General features: G+C 37.5%; 2 protein-coding genes and 1 long non-coding RNA gene across 14 annotated transcripts; 2 read left to right on the top strand and 1 right to left on the bottom strand.

Moving 5' to 3' along the window:
• Positions 1 to 2042: 2042 nt before the first annotated feature.
• LOC135635356 (uncharacterized protein At2g34460, chloroplastic-like) lies at positions 2043 to 5782 on the top strand. The gene is made up of 5 exons (XM_065146381.1): positions 2043 to 2193; positions 2268 to 2501; positions 2585 to 2701; positions 5035 to 5307; positions 5424 to 5782. Exons 1-5 carry the CDS (start codon positions 2077 to 2079, stop codon positions 5586 to 5588), a joined length of 906 nt encoding a protein of 301 aa, XP_065002453.1. The 5' UTR covers positions 2043 to 2076; the 3' UTR covers positions 5589 to 5782.
• Positions 5783 to 6211: 429 nt separating this feature from the next.
• LOC135635357 (uncharacterized) lies at positions 6212 to 8764 on the top strand. Its single transcript, XR_010495604.1, has 5 exons — positions 6212 to 6503; positions 6733 to 6845; positions 6991 to 7127; positions 7721 to 7932; positions 8026 to 8764. It is a non-coding gene; the product is annotated as an uncharacterized LOC135635357 (long non-coding RNA).
• Positions 8765 to 9959: 1195 nt separating this feature from the next.
• Positions 9960 to 20658, bottom strand: LOC135635354 (protein IQ-DOMAIN 5-like). Of its 12 annotated transcripts, XM_065146371.1 has the most exons (9): positions 20488 to 20658; positions 20327 to 20411; positions 19355 to 19566; positions 18276 to 18309; positions 18065 to 18182; positions 14628 to 14855; positions 12817 to 12930; positions 11320 to 11815; positions 9960 to 10460 (listed from the first exon to the last, which is right to left on the bottom strand). In XM_065146371.1, the coding sequence occupies exons 5-9, from the start codon at positions 18146 to 18148 to the stop codon at positions 10306 to 10308; spliced, it is 1077 nt and encodes a 358-aa protein (XP_065002443.1). In that variant the 5' UTR covers positions 18149 to 18182; positions 18276 to 18309; positions 19355 to 19566; positions 20327 to 20411; positions 20488 to 20658; the 3' UTR covers positions 9960 to 10305. The 12 variants fall into 12 exon arrangements, with proteins under 12 accessions (XP_065002443.1, XP_065002445.1, XP_065002446.1 ...); XM_065146373.1 differs by lacking the exon at positions 19355 to 19566 and having other exon boundaries at positions 20268 to 20411; XM_065146374.1 differs by lacking the exon at positions 19355 to 19566.
• Between the last annotated feature and the right edge of the window lie 1017 nt (positions 20659 to 21675).

Here is a 21675-nt window from a genome sequence, read left to right as displayed (position 1 = left end):
GTTTTTCTAAAAGTTAAGTCAATTCTTAGGATTGAAAACTCTAAGATGAGCTTTCATAAGTGAATGTCTATAATATCTTAAAATCATCGAGTATAAAAGGAGGTTGTGTAACTGTCACAAACTTAGCTCGAGTTATCCAAGTTGTGAAGCATCCTTACGTTAACTTCTCGAACTTAGCTAGGATTGCTTAAGTCACGAGGGCTCTTACGATATGCATCCACAAATGGTCAATTCTTATGTCCCGTAAAAGAAAAAGTTGATTAATTTGAAAACAAGCGGTGAATAAATCCCGACATTTCACGAAAAGGGAAGCTTTACAAACAATTCAACGAACACCTTGTGTATATAAGATAAAAAAAATAAAAAAAAAAAACATTGACTTTAAAAGATTAAACGAACAGTTACAAATCCATAAACAATTACTCCTCGGATGTCGAGTGCGAAGGTAAATTTCCGTCAAGTCACCGACTTAGCTAGGATTACTTAAACCGTAAAATGATGTTCATCACTCCACGTTTATCACGAGTTGGACGGTCGAATTTCCGATCAAGTGTGATTGGATCCACCCATTAGGATGATCAATCTGTCCCTCATGTTTATCATGTCAATCTTTCTTGAGATTAAATCATATTTAATTTTTTTAATCTTAAAAACTGATTTGATCATCGAATCAAATACTCTCGACTTCGGAGGTCATTTCTTCCCTTATACATATAAAAATGTTCGGATCAGCATCCATCAAGACAAAAGCATGTGTTAACATCGAGTTTATCCACTCAGGATCAGTTTTGGCACGTGGAATTGCACTCAGCGATCGAAAGTTGTTGGGTAAGCCAAAGCTAATGACGTATAGTGCCTTATATTATATTGGTTATTGGTTTCGTTGGTCAAACGTGTGTTTGCGTCTTTGACTACATGATGGAAATCTATAATAAATGTCCAAAATAATGGTGAAGATTGACTGTATCATAAACATCATTCAGGAGTGTGATAATGGAGTCGAGTTTACTGTGGGTGATTGATTACATGTATTGCTAAAATACATTTATCGTTCGAAGTGAATTTTTGAGGTATTAATGGCCGACGAGATCCTCATCTAACTCTCTAATTTATTTGGGAAATAAGAGCAAGACGATTTACACTTCTCAGCCCTAAGAGTATAATATTTCTAAAGATCAAATATTATTATGTTAAAATATATCTGTATATTTGGAGATATCCTTCTTTTTATAGTTTCTAACATATAATTATAAAAAATATTCCTTCTTAGATGTGTTGTTAATATTATATGTTATTTTTTTGTGAAATAAATAAATGCATAAAATAGATAACTAAATTATAATATAATGAATAAATAAGTATATAATATAGAGAATATAAGGTGAATTCCCAAAAAAAACTATTAGTTTTCAAAAAAAAATTATAAAGCTTCCTAAACTTCTAAAAATTTATTTCCTTTTTAACCTCGCTCGGTCGTATCATTACCTACGTGGACCTCTATTGACTCTCATCGAATTCACCCCTAAATATCTTGCTCTCGTCGTCCTTAACTCGTAGCATAGACAAAAGAGGTTATTGACGAGGAAAGAAAGGGTTACGATTGTAAAGATAAGAATAAATCTAATGGAACAATAAATAGGAGAGTTAAGGACACTGAGAGTTAATAATCGATTGGGAAATGAGTAAAAAAAAAAAAGGGTGAGGTGCATAGGGACAACTTCAGAGCCAATGAGTGTCTATAGCACGTATAGACGAGAAATGGAGTGGACAAAGCAGCTACTCCAATAAGAAATATCAATGTCTATAGAGATAGGACACCTTAGATAAGAACCAAAAGGGTATAATGAAAATAACGATCGGACGAAGACAATGGCCAATAGAAATAATAATATTATTTAAAAATATGAGAATTTTTGAAAGGAATTTTAAAAAATAAATTTTTTTTTTTCTTCAAGAAGTCACCCGAGAATATATATCTTTCGGATTTAAAGAAGCAAATAATCGGCAAGTGCTGTGCACGTGATTGATATTTATAAGTCGGTTTCGCGACTCTGGAGCTTCGGTGGCGGTGGTGTAATGGCCACGACGCTCCATGGAAGCCTACCATTTCGACTCCCTCTTCCTATCAAATCTTCCTTAACTCCTGCCTTGATTCCCAGGAACTACTTCTCCTCCTTTGCCATGGCCGCCAATGTATGCTTCTCGACATCTCAATTCCCCCTTTCTCTGTGTGCAGTTGGATTATTGTGCTCTTGAACCAAGTGCAGGCAACGAGTTCTGCCGGCGACGACGCTGAGCGAACTGAAGTCGAATCCGATGTCAAGGTGGAGGACAACAACAACGACAAGAAGAAAAAGAAGATCTTTGTTGCCGGATCGACCGGCAGGACTGGGAAGAGGATCGTGGAGCGGCTGCTCTCGGGAGGGTACGGCGTGCGTGCAGGCGCTCTGGATTTGGAGAAGGCGAGGAGTGGCCTTCCCCAGGACCCGGACTTGCAGATTGTGAGCCTGTCGGACTCGGAATTGCTTGATATTTTTCGGAAATTTCTTGTTTTTGGTGGTTGATTGCTTGGTTGGATTGACAGGTCAGGGCGGATGTGACGGAAGGCACGGAAAAGCTGGCTGAAGCCATCGGGGATGCGGACGCGGTAATATGCGCAACTGGGTTTCGTTATTCGTGGGATATCTTCGCCCCTTGGAAGGTCAGTTCCACCAGTTGTTGTTGTTTCGATGTGTTTTTGCAAGTAGGTGAGCTTTTACCCTTTCACTAGTAACAGGACGGATGAATTTGTCCTAAGAAAAGAAAAGATGTTTCATAGTGAACTCAGGACTGAATTTTAGAATCTCTAATTGAGAACAGATTTTGACATGGAATTTTAGTGCAGATTGAGACCTGAATTGCATTGGACCCTCTTGTCTTTGGTTCCTTTTGTAGCTAATTATAATGCTAATATTGGAGCATTTGAGACATCAAGGTTTTTAACTTTGGAATCTTCATACCTGAAATTGTTCTCGTCCTCCCAACCTTGTAACATGTGGAACCTATTCTCCCATATCTTATTTTGTCTTTCTGATTAGGGAGATGGAGATGTTGGATATGAATAAGATCTAATTGTTCAATATGTTGGTTTGGTTAAATTTTTGTTATTGGTATGATCCTAGTTTTTTTTTTTTTTTTATGATATTTGCTAGATGAAAAGTGTACATTTTTCCCTACCGTAGGCTCAACACTAATTATTCAACTGAAAAATCTTACAAAATGAGTTATTTAGTGGAGTACACTAGACAAGCATATATAATCGTGCACCACAGTTTCTCTGATTCTTATGGGTTAAGCTGACATAATAATTGAGAATTATCAATTGCGCAAGTACTTGATTTTTGAAGTAACTTCAAAAGGCACACACTTCGTTTGTCTTAGAAGTATTGTTTTTGGTAAGAAGAATATAGGTCATACCAGTTATGGTTTGAAGCCACATAATTATTGTCCATCATAGTTGTTTTTGTAGAAACCCTCAAATTGAAATGCCTGATGAAGTATCAATCCTGTTTCTGAAAGGACTTTGATATTGAAAATTGTATTGGGACACTGAGTCATTAGGATTCCACATAATGGTTGATTTGAACATTCGATCTAAAGCAGCTCTTGACTGTTAAAAGAGGGTATTGACAATCAGAATTCTTTGTTTGTTGATAGCCCATCAGAAAGCACAAAGGATCTGTTAAGTAATAATTTCGCCCATAAATCAACCCAATCCATTTGGCTAACCAGGTTGACTAAGTCTTCATACTGTTTAAATACACTTTATCATATGGTTGTGCATGGTCTTACCTATTTGGTTATCCTTTATGATTGGCCCCTTAACCATGGTCATTCTGCATCCAATGAGAAATATCTGTTAGGTAATAATTTCAGCCCATAAATCAAACCAATCCATTTGCCTAGCCTGGTCGGCTAAGTCTTCATACTGTTTAAGTACACTTTATCATATGGTTGTGCATGGTCTTACCTATTTGGTTTTCCTTTATAATTGACCCCTTAACCATGGTCATTCTGCATCCAGTGACAAATATCTGTTAGGTAATAATTTCAGCCCATAAATCAAACCAATCCATTTGCCTAGCCAGCTCGTATTAGTCCTCATTCTGTTTTAAGTGCACTTTATCATATGGTTGTGCATGGTCTTTCCTATTTGGTTATCCTTTGTGATTGACCCCTTACCCATGTTCATGTTGCATCCAATCTTGTGTATCCTCACTATTGTCCCATCACTTGCTGATAGTATGTGTGATACAAGAAACAGGACTTAATGGTTTTATATCAGAAAGTAAGGTTGCAAAGCAACGAGTAGTGTTGGACACTAATTAAAATGCATCATTATGATCTACGTAGAACTTTAAAAGATGATGCACCTTGTGTTACAAATCAATAAGAAAGGGAGTGTGGGATTGCAGAGACTTAATGAACATACTGTTTTGCTTGATCTCAATTCAGTTTGATTTGAAATTGATCTTCTTGGGCCATATTACCCAAACTAATATGTCTTGCTCGAAATCAGCCAAAAGTGGTCATAGCCTTTGTGAAATGAATTGGCACATTGACATGTACATGGTTGGTTCCACTTATCTTCTTTTCTAATGCATTTCCTGTCTTAAACTTCATCAAAATCATGAATATATCACTAAGTTGTACATTTCAATCTTTGTCCTAGTCAAGTTGACATGCATATGTCTAATCCTGCATGCATTGTATGGGGTAAAGTCAGGTTGTTCCTAGTAGAGCTTGTTATGAGTTGTTCCCAATACGAAAAGCGTCAAGATATCCTTAGTCATTTGAAGTTGGAACGAGTTCAAACCATATTTTTAGACAGCAGAATTAGAAATCACATACTTATACATGATTTCAAGTGTATTTATCCTTCACATAACATATTTGCAATATCTATTTACGTTGTGTCTTAGTTATACTTGTCGCTGCTGGTTGACTTGTTATGTTATTAGTTTCCATCCATGACCCAAGGAATAAAGGTTGCAGGTGGACAATTTTGGTACGGTGAACCTAGTGGAAGCATGCCGGAAAACTGGGGTTAATAGGTTCATCCTTGTCAGTTCCATTTTGGTCAACGGGGCTGCAATGGGCCAAATACTTAATCCAGCTTATATAATACTAAATGTATTTGGGCTTACATTGATAGCAAAGCTACAAGCGGAGCAATACATCCGAAGATCTGGGATCAACTATACAATCATAAGGCCTGGTGGCCTGAGAGATGAACCTGCAACTGGAAGCATCATTATGGAACCAGAGGTAAAAATATCCATTTGGGCCATAAAACATAATCTTCTTTATCGATTAAACACTCGGGATCGTTCATTATTCAGATTTCCTGTATCATTTATCCTTGATCTTAACATGATATGCAGGATACTCTGTATGAAGGTTCCATATCTAGAGACCAGGTTGCAGAAGTTGCTGTGGGATCACTCTTCTGCCCCGATGCTTTCTACAAAGTTGTGGAGATTGTTTCTCGATCTGAAGCTCCGAAACGCCCAGTTAGTGATCTATTTGCTGCTGTTAGGCAAAGTTGATGAGTTCTTTAACTTCTTTTACACCAATATGGTATGACCAGTCTAGATTCATGTTAATGTGACAGGCCATCAGTTGGAAAGTATCGATACATACATTATATTCCATGAAACAAAATCTTCGATTTGTATCTTTGTCGGCAATAGCAAGGATCTCTCTTCAAGATTAATTTTTAGAAAGATGAATTCGGCTCGAAGTTAGAAAATTGGTTTGATTGATGATCAGATTGGCACAACATTATTTTTGGATGGCATGTACAGGTTGCTAGGCATATGTGATGGCATCTCTCTAAACACAATGTTGCTAGCCATCTACAGGTTCTACAGTCCTTTTGCCTACTCCAATTTCTCTTACCTAACGACTGTGATACCATGATTCTTCCCTAAATGCCATTATTGATCTCTCGACGCCTCCCAAGTACTGCCATGGCAGTCTCTGTCTTCTTCCCTATGTCCTCTCATCGTACAGTTCTATTGCGATGCTGTAACAGCTCTGCAGTCACTAATTAGCTTCACGGTAAACCAGGACGTTGGTACGGCGGAAGTTCACATGTGGCCGCCATGGGCGCCTCAGTCACCTCTTCCGCCACCATCGCCACCACCACGACCCTACCAAAGGGGTACAGCATAGTGCACGCCGTCCCATTGTCTCTGTCTCTTCTCTTGGCCTTGGTTGACTCCAAACCTGTCTCCTCTTTCTCCATGCAGGGAAATGGAAAACGGGTTCCACACGCCATGGCCAAAGCAGCTCCTTGCTTCCCTCCGCCATTGCTGATGTCAGTAACTATCCTGCACCGTTCCCTGGCCGAGCACTCGAGTTCGCAGCGTCACATTGATGCTCACCCTGTATGCATCCCCCTTCAACTGACTGCCATAATTGCTATCTCAAGAGGCAAAGAATGGTCATCTAATCATCAGGTAAAAAACGAAAGGGTTTCACATCATATATCAAAAGACAGTTCTTAAGCGACTTCAGATTCCATATCTAACCCAACCAACTGTGAACTGTAGATGTAGGGAGAAGAAGGTAAAAACAAGAAATTACGACGAACGGCATGACAAATCAGCAAAATAAGATCTTTCGTTTCTTCATTCCATGTTGATTACCACAACATTTCTAACAATATGTACCTGTTTGTTACTTCAGTCAAAAGAAAGCATTGATGCAGATATTGGAGATGTTTTGAAGAAACCATGGTTGTCATTTCCTCTTGGATTGAAGCCCCCTTCAATGGATAGTGTGTTGGTGGAACTACACAAGTAAGGACTATCACAAGTGCCATAGCCTGGATTTCTTGATCAATGCACACTTTAATTTGCAATCCCTAGATGTTCCTCCCTAAGTCAGGTATGCTTATGAGCTTTAACAGAAACAAAGAAAACTCACATTTTTCTACCTTATCAGGAGCCCATTCTCATCCAAGACTTCAACACTCTGTGGCTCCTCCATACCAGAAACAGAGTGCTCAAGAAGTTGGTGGATCCATGACATTTAAAGATCCTCTGCATCTTTGGAACTGCAGCAGGAAATATTTTATCATGGTAAAGAAGTTTCATTAAAGCTAAATTTTGAAGATATTAACTAGCTTAGCTGATAACAACTTTGATTACTGATAGTAAGAACCTAGGAATCAAATCCTCTTTTTAAGGAAGTTGACATTTACCCAAGCCAGAAACCAGCTCTTTTGCAAGACCAGTATGCATATTCCAATCAATACCGTACCCGAGTTACAATAGCATCTAAATCCATCATACAACTATGTTTTTATTTCCATTTTTTTTTGTCCAAAATCAGTTCAAAAGATTTGGGATAGTGTATTCATATTTGAAAAATGAAAATATATCTGAAAATGTTAGATCTTGAATTCTCTCTCTCTCTCTCTCTCTATGTAAATATATTTTCTTTACCTTTGAGTTTCACAGTTTTCATTTCAGAAACTTGACTTGCTGAATTACCTTGATATTATTTTTTATATATGTAATTTTGACATTCATAATTGTTTATCCTATACATATATATATATATATATATATATATATATATATATATATATATACTAAATTCTGTATTCAGATATATACTTCTTTCTTTAAGCAGAAAGAAAAAAGTTCATATACTTGAGACATCTTTACAGGAAGAGTGGTATCACCACAAACCAAAAGCTGATGGGATTCTGGCATTGACATCTTTGGCTTCATTGGTCCTGTGTCAGGCATGGATTTGAGATCATGATCATTTCGTTTGTCATTTGTCTTTGTGGAATATACTAACACAATTACACAGCAGCAACTGCTTCAACCAAAAGGTAGAAGTTTAGGGTTTGGGTGACATGATTGAGTCATTTCTGTAAGTGTTTACAGTCGGTGAAACTTGAGAGCAAGTTTCTGGTCATGACATGGAGAAAACTCCAATATATAATACTTCTTCAAAACATTGCAGGAGTTTTCCATTTCCAGGTGATGCTGCAGCTCACTACTGATTCGGAAAAGCCACTGTGGAGAGAGACCCCATGGAATAATTGCACTGAGAAGTGACGAGAATGAACAGCATGAGATCCTTGCTCATCTGCAACACTCATCCTTCGGTGTCTGAGAACAGATCAAGACTTGACAGGGAAACATCAAGCACAGATCCACATCCAAGACACTTTGGAAGCTGCCAGACGGATGAGCTTGGACGTTTGATCCCCAAAAAGGTCTAATCATTTCTATCTTGCAGCTTCTTCTGAGAAGAAATGAGAGTTGGGATAAGAATCACGGGCATCGATGGATCCACCACTTGTGTGAACAACGTGATGACCACTAGCCTTGGTTTCTTCAGGTCGGATGTAATATTTCTGGGGAAGTTAATTTGGAGGGATACTTCCTGTTGTTTGCAGTAATTTTCTGGTCCATGCAGCACCTGCAAATGTCAGAGAAAAGATGAAAGCTGGTTTCTCTAGACACGAGCATCTCTTCAGTATCTAAGAAAAAGTGAGTCTCATGTGAGCTTGATATTATCATCATCTTCTTCAACCATGAGAAAAGGTATGCATACTGACTGAAGCACGAGGAAGAATAGCTCTCTGTGTCAACAGACACGAAAACAAGTTCATCCATCAGTTCCCTTTCTTGTATGAATTCACTTTCATTTCTCTATAACATACAGACACTGCCTTATCTCCGACAGGTGAGCTTATATATATATATATATATATATATATATATATATAAGCTACAATTAATTATGTGCAAATTTACATTTAGGGATTTATATGGACATCGGATCTGAATCTAATTTGGGAATGCCAAGATCTATATCTAATATTTCGGGTTAAATTCAGATCAATTATCGGACTTGTATTTGTTGATCCATTTGTGGTAATGGATCCTGAATGAGGATCCATACTTGGAATTTTGATTCGGATTCGGATAGGTTGTCGGCTTCGTTACCATCCCTAGTTGATAGAGAAAATTGTATAAATATTCAGACAATAAGATTTTGAAGCAAACGAATTAATCTAATTGCAAGTTGATGATATATTATTTGAGTGACAGTACAACATTAATTCTTCCAATTGATTCGATTCATGGTTGTCACCCACCCATTTGACATTGATTCTTTTGAACTTAACTTGAGAAGCTGACCTTCGAAAGCTTCCAACAACTATAACTATTGATGCCAAGGCTATCTTATAACTAAGTCAACCTGTGCATGAGAACACTGACGTTAACAGTGACATTTATGCTAACACATTAAACTAATAAGCAACTTTTGTCTTTCTTGAACAGTGAGATTGATCAAAACATTTAGATATCGAGAGATTAGAGAAAGGGCAACGAGTAGATGTGAAGGCGTCACCCCAAAGTACCTTAACCAATTAAAACAACATTGACATCGTATGAGGTTTTTACGTATGTATGTTTCTGAGTTTGGAAATATCCTTATAAATTGGTATGCTGTATTCGAAAGGACTGTGTATGTTTGATTCTCATAAATTTGATATCTCATTAAGAGATTGAGCCACATGGAATGTAATTTTGTACACTAGACCTGCACTAGACCATGACAACTTGTATGAGTTCATTCATATCCATATCCACAACATGTACTATTATATCATTCTATCATGAGAGAGGAGGAAGAAGAAAAAACAAAGAGACAGAGGAAGAAGAAGAAGCAGGGTATCGTAAAATATAAATCCTAAAAAAGTACCACATTCTGAGTCATGATATCTATGATGCATGAGAAACACACAAAAAATAGAAAATAAAAATCCTGAGCAAGGTATCGTAAAATATTATATAAATTGGATGGTATGAACCGGTCCGAACAAAACTATATTATGGTTCTCAGGAAATAGTATCATCTATGAGGGGGATGGCACTCATACATCCAAAACATAACCATTACATTTCCCACAATTTAAGTGATTCAGAAACATCGACAGCCTCTCAGACAGTAGTCATAGAAGTGACCATTACATACTCGAAACACAACAGTAATAAACAGGTACCAAATAATAACACAACAGAATGATCCACTCCTATCATCAAGGACTAGCACCACTCTTCAACTTTCAGCATCCAGAACATAGAGATGTACAAAAGAGTAATAGGACCATTAACCTACCTGACCAAGATCATGTAAAATATTTACAGACGGAGCATTTGATTCGGCAGTGGCAAATCGAAGGATCAGCTACTAAAACAACAAGGAAAATTAATTCAAAATAGCTTCTCATATCTGCACTTCGGCTCTCTTCGAAGCTGGATCCTTCAGATTCTGATGGTGTTTCGTCTCCGACTTTTGTGCACCTTTAAGGGGCTTCCGAGTTGCTGACCGGTTCACTGCAACTTTATTTGTAGTGGGTTTTCCCATTCCGCCTAAACCTGCTTGATATCAGTAACATATTGAAATCAAGATCCAAACTTAAAAAACAGTTGATTCAGGTTCTGCATGAAAAGCATTGAAGAATCAAACTGATCGAACCAAACACATATTAGCCAAAAAGCCAAGCATCAAACAAGAAATTACCTTCAGAGGTTTGAACATCTGTCCTCACTAAATTAAGTTTGAAGTGTTCTTTGCATGTCGAACCCTTGGTACATATAGGATTTGCAAACTATTCCCTCAAGTCTTTGTATTTGTGTGCCATTCCCTGAATTAGCAAATCACATTTCATGCACACCCCTTTCATTCTTGTAGAAACCATTTTGAAATTCCTCACCTTCTCTCCTAGACCCTCATCCCTCCTAGTCTTCTAGATAACTTTAATCCTTTTTTTTTCATCATTTCATCTAAATTATATCTTTGAAGCAATTTCAAAGGTTCAAGGGTTCATGGTTGTCGTATCTTTGTAGGTTTCAAAGTTACCATGGAAATTTATTGAATTGAAGGAGGTTGATTAGAGAATAGGACTGCCAGATATAATTTAACAATAAAAATGGAAATGAGAGTAAGACTCAAGCAATCAAGCAATTTTACCTCTACAGTTACCTTAACCAGAAGCATAGGACTGATACACAAGGCCTTCAACAAAACTTTTGACGCCAACAACAAAACATATTTCTCAGGAACAAAGATAAAACTTAGCAGCCTGATTATCTCAATGCAGATGAATATTATTCAGAAAGGTGGTCGACAAGGTAAACCACATGCATGTAAACCTTTATATGACGTCTAATTCAATAAAGCCAAATGAATTGCACATTACAACATGCAAGGAGGATAAGTTGCTGGGAACAAGCTTACCACTGTTTGGTAAGGACAACCTCTTAGTCTGTGACTCCAATTGAGAGGACCGCTCCATTGGATTGCTATAAGATCGAGCACCAAATCTGGATGCTTGAGATGTGGCTTCTCCATAAACCTCCTCACTTGATAGCTTTTGTTTTGGTTTGCCTGATGGAAAAGGAGAAGAAGCCTGCATACTGACGGACCGGCTTGATGAGGAACCACTTCCATCAGACACTGACAGTACTGATTTATGGATTAGGGTATTGGAGTGAAGCGTCGAAATGGGTTTCTTGCCAGTGGGTTTGGTCTGAGTTTTGGTACCACTGACTCCACTCTTTCCTTCAGCTGTTCCATTCTCATGAACTTTAACCCCATCTTTAAGACTAATATCAAGGAACCGATTCTCCCATGGGCGAACAGCCATCCATCTCTCCAACCAGTTCCAACCCCAGTTATTATTATCAGGTTCAAAACCTTCAAGTGCAGCTGGCTTCCTGGGACCTGCCTGCCACTAGAGGCAATTGAAGTCAATTCATTGGTTCAACTAATATACAGGATCAGAAAGAAAAGTGTCAAATCATAGCTCATAATTCTGTAATTTTAGCATCCTAATGAAACTTGCTAACTATAAATTATACAGTTAATTATCTAACACAATAATTACTAAAACTATGACTTGTAATGGCAAGTGACTAGATTTAGTATGAAGATACGTTATTCTCTGCAGCAGAGAATGACTTGGTTGAAAATGAAAATTGTTGACTTCAGAGCCTCTATGGTTGAATAACAGTCACATGGCTTACTAGTGAAGGGGCAATGGCTATAAGATGTGCGGTGAGAACCTGCTTGTGAGGGGTTGATAGCTGGGGCATATGAGGGTGGTTAGTCCCACATGAATGAGAGTATAGAAAGTTGGGCTAGATATATTGACATTGGCCCATAACCTTTTGGGGTAAGCTTTTGATTTATAATGGTGTCCTTCTACCATATTGATACTCTTCCAGTTTTCACTCACTTCCCCTATGAAAAATTTTCCCTATAGAAAAAGATATGGATTTTGTCAGACAAAAAAAGACAGAAAGCAAGATTGACAAGGCTTTGATTTATAATGGTGTCCTTCTACCATATCGATACTCTTCCAGTTTTCACTCACTTCCCCTATGAATATTTCTCCCTATAGAAAAAGATATGGATTTTGTCAGACAAAAAAGACAGAAAGCAAGATTGACAAGGCCAAAAGGAGGTGGGTGTCAGAGACAAGGAAAAGGGACAGCTTTGGTTATAATTAACTACATAACCTGTCATCTTCTTTTCCCCTTATGTGGAAATCAGCAGGAGCAATTTAATAGCATTCACTAATCACATCCCAAAAACTTGTACCCCAAAACTAGAACACAAATCATGTATAGCTCAAATTCATGTATTGCCATGATAAAGAATCAGCTTGGCATACATTTGAACTTCATAATCCAGCTGCCATCAGCATGATTTTATGTAATTATCAGAGGATACCTGATGAGTGAGAGCATATGCCATGGCTCTCTCACGCTTGGCTGCAGCTTCTTGCCTCTTCAACAACTTTGCCTGGATTTCCTCCACAGAGCCAACACTGTCACACCAGCCTTCCTGCATTCAGACCGTAAAACTGAGAATCAGTCAAATTGGCTGACACCACATAACAATAGTTCAATCCGATTTTATAAAATAAAAAGACACAAGCACAAAGCTTTCAGAATTAAGCACATGCTAAACTAATCTCCGATATCATTAGTACAAGTACTATAACAAAAGGAAAAATGGAAGAGAAAAAAAAAACCTTGAGAGAATTAACATGTACTTGAATTAAATTTGGTTAGAAACAAGCAAACCATAATGCCTGCTTACTACAGGCACTGATTAGTCTTCTGTAGTTAGGTAACTTGTTTAGGAAAATCTCGAAATGAATAACATAAGAACCACCCAGAGTATGCCTGAGGCTATATGCAAAGAACAGTAATATCCTAAGATTACATAGTATAGATCCCTATAAGAACTCAAGTGTGTGCCGAAAGAAATTTGTTGCCAGGCACAAGCAACCAGCTTACTGCTAAAATAAATTCTTCTGTACTTAGGATAATAACAATATCTTTCAAGAGTAAATAAAAAGTTCCAGATAGAAGAGGTGCATACAAGAAATTCAGTCTTACCTGAGGCTATATACAGAAAAAACAGGCAGTATCCTGAGATTACAGATAATGTTCATATAAGACAATATTCTGTAAGTCTCAACTTTAGCCGTTAGACTGACAGCTGTCTTGAAAGAAGGCATTACCACAGCTATATATCGATGTAAGCAGGGAAAGATATACATTATTATGATTTATGATGGTTAACTAGGACAAAGTGTCTCAATCAACCAAAACTAGCTCAATGCTGGGAACAAAGTTACCTAGAACATCAAACATTTTCGATTGTGATATAAGTGGAGGTATGAGATATATCACTTAGCTTTAATTGGTGTGCATCAAACCATTAGGTAAGATAGTTTGGTCTCATAAGACATCAGCTATACATTTAATTGGATAAATAGTGAAGGAAGTGAAAGACCTGAAAGTTATAAATTCTTTGGTATTTTCTTTATGTTTGGTGGAACATGTCTTGGCTATACAAAACAAAAAAATGAATGCAGAAAAGGCCATAAAGCTAATGGTGTATACAACTAGTGGCAGGCAATAAAGTGCATAGGTCAGGGGGGGTCTCGATTGTGTTTTAAACTTCAAATACTTCTTAGAAGTTTTCTTGCAGTTTTTAGCATTAAAGGTCAAGATTCAGATAAAGTACTGAAAGAAATAAAAAAATTATAGCAGGTTAGTTTAATTTCTCTTTGCAGTTTGTCAATACCATGCAATATCCAAAAGTTAGTGATGTCTGTGTTCAAGTCTTCAAGATCCATTCCAACCTCAAGCAATGCAAGTTTCAGAAATTCAAAGCCATTGAAAACTCCTAATACATAAATATGGAAAAACATTGTGGGCAGATATACAACTATCATCATTAGTTCATTACCACCAATCAAATGGCATATTTGCGGGACAATATTAATGTACACACCTCATTAGTAACAAGTATAAACATACAATATAGCAAACAATAAAGTAATAGAACCATCTGATCAGGTTACTTGAGCCTGCGAGCATTAAGGCTATGAAAAGAATAGAGAAAAGAAAATATGTTTTGCCATTACTTACCTTGACAGTTAGTGAAGCCTGGTACATGAGAAAGGACAAATGTAATTTGATCCTATTCAAAATGTGGCTTTTGTGCTTAGAAAGTTTGCAGCATACCTCTATTTCTCTAACACGTGCTTCATATGGTTGCTGTTCCTGAACCTCTTGACACCCCATTTGACTTTCCAATGCCATGCGAACTCGTCTAGCTCTTACACGAGCCTGCACCCTGACCAGAGCTTGCATGCAGCGAAGAGTTATTGCAGCTTGTTTTCTCACAGCATGACCCCTAACAAGGGCCTGTAATCTAACTAGCCCTTTTAGAGCTCGTAAAGCTCGTCTAGCCTGAAGATGATTCCCAGCAGTCAAAAATCAAATTACAGTTTATACACAGAATATATTGGGAAAAATGACAAATTTTTTGAATGTCACAGCCGATCTCATTTAGCGCTGAATTTTTCTTTCTTAAACTACAGGTTCTCCAATAATAGGCTAAAAGCAAATGCTGGATGACTTGGGAACAAAATCAACAACTGACCATCCACATTATTATCATTGTCATAACAATCAGCATCAATGCTTTTCACCAATAATATGAAGTCAACTATACAGCACAAATCAATTGAGAGGGCTACATGAAATATGCAACAGGATCTTATGACTGGCAGTCAAGTTGCCACCAAACTTCTAGACAGACACCCTAAAAGAGAGGCCAATTTAAAACCTAAAAGTGGCTATCCTTTTGGTTCATGTTTAAGCTCACGCAACCAAGGAGCAAGTAAAGCTCATCTAAAGATGAAAGAAAGAAGACAAGAATTGTTGCTATAAGAACTAATGTTCATTTAAAAGTCAAAGGCAACAAGCCAACAGAACACAACCCCTTTTACCTAGGTCTATGGCAAATGAGAAATCCTACATCAGCGATCGAGATAGTCCAATCATCCACATGTCATCAGAATGTAAACATAAGTTCAACATAAGCAATCACAACCTTATTCAGAAAAAGGGCATTCAAGATCTCAGAAAATTCTCTTTTCTAAGTGTAAAAGAATATTCCTGGTTCTTTCATTAAGCACCAACTTGAGTATGAAAACATAAAAAGTAGATCCCAGAAGCTTATACAATTTTATAGAAGTGCTAAACTAGTATCAGTTTAACAATTAGAAAAAACATGATTTCACTATCAAGAAATATCTATTCAGTTTCTTAGTTATGACTTAAAATTATGGTACATAAATAAATTTGAGGGCTTAGATGTCTCAACATTCACAAGTTCATTGATCTTAAACCTGATTCATTATGTTGCAAAATGCAAGATAAGATGGAAAAGGAACTGGATTAATTACTACTGTTAGCTACATTTATAATATCTGAACTAAAACAAGCATCCAAGTCACAGTTATTAGTCAAAGCCCAATAATCCTAATTGGTAACTCTTCATAACTAGTCAATGTAGATAATTTTTGGCCTGTGCTTTAAAGTTTCAATTCACAACAGCAGATAATTGTCTCCTCTGGGTTGACAAGGACTATAACGCAACATCTATTTCCTTAATTTATGGGATTGTCTTAGACAACAATTGCATCTGCAAGCTAAAGTTTTAAAGTGTAAATTTATGGAAGCAGATAATTGTTTCCTGCAAGTTGACAAGGAGTTCAGTGCAATCCTCTTTTAGTTGACTTACCAAAGATGACTATTTTGCCCAGATAACAATTGCATACACAAGCTTTAATCTTGATGAAATGTAACTTACTGATGTTAATATGTTGATTTCATGATTATAAATGTTTATCAATAACACAAAGTTTGTCACATGAAACAAATACTGTTCACTCCTAAAATTGGTTCAGTTCACTACCTGCATGATTAGTTGTTAGAATAAAGTTGTACCTCATATTTTTGTAATTCTGGGTACTAAATTAAGAATTATACTAGCATACGCTATCTGGAAGCAACTTGTTAATGGCAACCACACCATACCAAGTCTGAAGTCACTACTAGCATACCAGGAATGCTCAAAAAGCACTTTGAATCATGGTTTGCCGTTTCGATGTGTACCGTCCGGTACGGGCGGTATGTACCGGTCCGATAGGTTACCGGTACGCGGACCGCCCGGTACCGGGCGGTACGACCGGTACATGCTACAGTGCACTGTAGCAGTACACTGTATCACTGTAGCAGTATACTGTAGCAGTGCGAACAGTGCACTGCAGACTGTAGCAGTGCAAAACAGTGCGCTGTAACACTGTAGCAGTGCTACAGTGCTCGGTACCCCTGGGATGTACCGCTCGGTACACCCATACCGTACCGTACCGAGCCCAGATCGAAACTCTGGTATGGTACGGTATTGCGAACCTTGCTTTGAATAACTGTGGCAGCCCACCCCTCTCTAATGCTCTCTTGAGTTTGACAAGTCACTTGTCTGTTATTTGATGTGGAAGGAGAGGAAGTGGAGTTTGAATTTGACTGGATGTTGGCATCTCCAGCCAATGGAGCAGTTCCGTCTTAGCACAATCAAGACCAACAGAGTTTTTCTTCCGGCCTTGCGATTTATCAGCAGAGGCACTTTTCTGCAATCATCTCAGATTGAGATGGCTGAGATTAAGTGTATGCACAGACAGAAAAACAGAAAAATATCTTCAAAGAAATTTAAACCGGGGAACGAAAAGCAGTATAGTATGCCAGAGATATTATTATTTTAGGCTTTTAGCATAATTATTGTGGCCAACATTGACAATAGGGACTTCCATATTAATTAATTACAAGGCGTTGGCTATACTGATTGCTTTCCATCATATAGATTTATCTATGGTTACTCACTGTAATACATTGATTTGCCATATTATAGGTTGATTCCTGTCAACACCCTGTCCATCCTTACAAATAAAAGTCACAATCCAAGAGGCACAAAATGAAGTGCGTTGCTAGTGTGACACACATTAACTTAAAAGTATTACCTTATATAAAAGTTTTTTAACCTTTTAAGAGTCAGCAAACTATTAAGTGTGAACAGGCTGATGTTGATATAATCTGGCCCAGATTTTCAGTCTATAATCTAACCAAGCTTGAACCAAGAATAGTGGTGTAAAAATTGAGCCTCATCTGAGCTAAGAGAAACGTCCAGTTCATCTGATTAAAATTGTTGAATATATAGCTATGTTGAGAGCCCAGCTCCAAGCACATTTGAGAATATCAGGCTAATGCAATGCTGGCCAAATGCTAAACAATGTGCCCGAGCCAGTGTTTGGTTCTGATTGTGCAGCCAATATATTTATAACTCCATACCTAACACAGTGCTCATTTTTCTAGGCTTGGGACCAAACAGATTAAAAAGGGTAAACCATAGCCTATGTTACTTCACATAGATAAGTCTGGAAACATCTCCAAGATCATAATATTGAGGTAAGCATGTCAAAGAAATCAGTGCTGTGGTAAAAGATGGTCAAAGATGTTTCAGGTTTCAAGGTCAGTTGAGAAAAAGTAAAAGATTATAATGCAATTGTCTTGAAACTAGTATTAAAACTTAACAGACCAAAAGAAAAGAAATTACCCACATTTTCATCATTTTCTGGATGGTGAAACTTTTCTTGCTTCCTTATGCCAACCAATGATCTAAACCATTTTGCAGAAATTCCCATGATCTCAATCAGTTAACCTTCAGATGACACTGACCTGTCAAAAATTGACAACAAAATTAGGACATAGCCAACAGTCACTATTATCGTCTTCCAAGGCACATGAAGGATATGTGAGGAAGAACAATACCAATTCATAGAGTCTTAATTAGGAGACCATATGCCTACATAAAGTGCACAACCAATTAGGAGTACAAACAGGCAAAATTATTACAAGAACTGCATAATCATTAAAAAAATGCAAATTGCAAATTATATATGACAACCTGGATTCTTCAAGCTGAAATTTATTTACTGGCATGTAAACCAAGATTGTCCAATCAACATTAAACTTTAGATTGGCGCTGGGTATGAACTAGGCTAAAAATCAGAATTCATCAACAGTCTCCTAGAACCAATTGCCAATTAGCCAAAATTACCTCAAATCAACCAGGAATTGATTGGAGATCAGTAAAAGCTGACTGGTTTAGGCTGATTTAACAAATTCTCAGGGTGTTCTAGGATTGATAAATAATCCCCATTTGGATTAATGTACCATGAAACCCACAGGAAAATAATATCATAATTCTCCATTCTTATATCTAACCAAAACTAATATTGGAGATAGCTAAGGCAATACCATCAAACAACAGTGGCATCAAAATTGCCCTGAATGGATGCACTAGCATTTTGTAAAAAGTTAAACATTCAATGTATTTTCCCAACTATAAATAATTTCTCTTGGATTAGAAACATCAAAATTTTGGAGAATCAAGTTAATTGTGCATAATTGTCACTGTGGCTATATGTGATGCGACCAAGTTTAGGTTCAGGTTGGGTTTATTTAAGCTTAGGTCTATGATCGTGTCGTTACAGATAAGATTTAGACTTTCCATTTTCTGAATTTTTTGTTCAATTTATTACAATCTTGTTTACCCATTATATTTATTCAAATTGTAAGTGTTTTTGGGCCTTGTTGAGTTGATATAGGATTCTTGAAAAGCAAGCAACTAGTGTAATGCTGACGCACTGTTAAGGACTAAATATTAGTCAGAGGCTGCTTACTTTTTCTCTTGTCAAGTCATCTCAATAAACCCCGAAACCTAAACCAAGTAGGATGGCCATCTCAACCCTTCTGAGATGTAGCTTATACTAGCCTTCTCAGTCATGCTACAAGCATTTACAATGTGGTCATATCTTAAACGGAAGATTTCTTCTATTTAAGGATACCTTTCATCCCTTAGCTCTTGAGGTGCATTTTCTTCTTTTCTGATAACCAATGGCATGTACTGTGACAGGGTTGACATAAGTCACAGCTCAGGGACATGGCATGAATCGAGATGGTCACAGGACTTGGGATCAGCAGTTGTGTGCTTCTAGATGCACACCAAATCCAAGATTCATGCCTAAAACTCCACATACAATTCCGCGATGCAGCATTTCTGTTTACAACAGCATGAAGAACAATATTTTTTAATTGAAGAAAAATCCGATTTGTGGTTATTGAGGTTCTACTTATTGAGGAAGCTTAAGATGCACATGATAGATCCACCGATACGGGCGATAACATCCGGGTGGTTAGATAAAGAAACAATTAGAGGAGGACAGGATCAGAAGCCTGAAAGCATGACAGAATTATCAGACAAGTCCACATTACACGAGAAATTTTCAGCGAGAAGACCAAGAAACTGCGAAGCGATCACCAGATCCAAGACAGGTGTAATGGATAAAAAGACAAAAAGTTGTAAGAAACCAAATAAGTCTACAAATTAAAGTTGGATACCCCAAGTGGCACATAATCAAGTTGGTAAACAAAGATTCTATCGGCTCCACCTGGAGAAATCAAATCAAGCACAACTTACTAGAGGTTTGTAAGGATGTGCAGATGAGGAGAGGAACAGTAACTCCGAAAGAAACTCTTGCTACAGATAATGCTGAATCCACTCAGAAGCATCCCAAATCGGAACAACCAAATCACTCCAGAACCAGAAAGATTCGATTTTAGCTCGCAACTGGCACTTCACATCACTCATCTAACAAGGAACCAAAACCCAAGCTAAACCCCCATGTTTGAAGCAAAGAATTCCCTCCGAGGAGTAAAAAGGGAGAAGGAAACACAGAACACTAGGATCAGCCGGAGTACCGAGAAGATCCCACGCGGCCCCAATGTCAGCCATAAAGAAACGGGAAAGAAGATCCCACCGACGGAGGGGGCAGAATCCAGCTATGAGACCCAATTAGGCGGCAGCAGGGAAGAAGCGGAGGGGGATCAAACACGAGCGCGGATCTGACCATAAGCGAGTCAACACAAAACCCAACAGTAAGGGGAAGCAGGGGGAGGGAGAGTCGAATCCAGAGCTCACCTCGGTAGATCGATTCCAGGGACGTACCATCTCTGATCTCCTCCTGGTCCTTGCTCGAACTTTTCCTCCTCCCCCCTTTTGCTTGTGGCCGGCAATTTCCCCTGTCGCTCAGCGTCGATCTCGCTTTCGTTTCTTTGTCTTCTTTCGGCTCTCGTCCGCGGTCGGGAAGTCGCAGGTGATCGTTTTTATTCGGTTCGAGGATTAAAAATGTTCGAATACTACTTTTCATTTTCACCCTCTACAAAGGAAGAGTCTTACATGTACCCCTGGATAATGTACAAAGTTGCAAACTTTACCTCGATAAGACTTGAAATTATAAAGTTGGGATCCAGAATTCTACCTCGTTTAAGAATGGGAATTGAGTGCTCTAATTGAAATAGATATATATACATACGATCATTCGATTACCATAATAATAAAAATATCAAAGATATTTATATATTGATTTTATTTTTATTAACGATAATGATAATTGGCAGCGGCTAACTGAGGTTAAAGAGAAGAGGTATATACGAAAGATTGTAATGTATGGAAGGACCTATATGTTATAATAAAATTAATATGGAGATATATGCTATTTCAAACATTTACAAAGATAAATACAGTAAATTCCCGCAAATGCATACAAAATTTTCCAACTACGTGTAGCTTCGAGTAACCATCACTGCAGACGTGGCAGAATTATATTTGCTAGAGGTAGGCACGGAGCTCCGAGCATCGCCACGTGGAGAGTAAGCGGATAAGTTAAGATTGACTCGCGAGAAAGGAGATAACACAAGTACTGTCCATGATTGTTCGATTGTTACTCCATAGAAGGGACCCATCAGTCCCAAAATCACAGGTCAGCCACCTGCTTGGCTACGTGTTAACCGGTGGGAAAACCATTTGCTGTAAGCCATTAGCTTAATATTACATTTATTTATATACGTATATACATATATAATTATCTCTTTGCGATATATTGATAGCTATTAATATTATCAATCAATAGCTAAATTGAAATGGTTTTTCAAATATTGAATATTTAAGATATTATTAATATTCTTCAATTAAAGCTGCAGTCAAGTCAATAGAAGAAGATAAAGTGCCAAATTTGAGATAATTTTTTTTTTTATAAAAATATTTTGATGTTATCATTAATGATACTTCTCTCTCAACCACTCAATTAAGAGTAACTATATTAAAAAT

Source organism: Musa acuminata, chromosome BXJ3-4 (assembly GCF_036884655.1).
Source record: "Musa acuminata AAA Group cultivar baxijiao chromosome BXJ3-4, Cavendish_Baxijiao_AAA, whole genome shotgun sequence".
Taxonomy (NCBI): Eukaryota; Viridiplantae; Streptophyta; class Magnoliopsida; order Zingiberales; family Musaceae; genus Musa; species Musa acuminata.
This window is presented reverse-complemented; position numbering and strand designations above follow the sequence as displayed.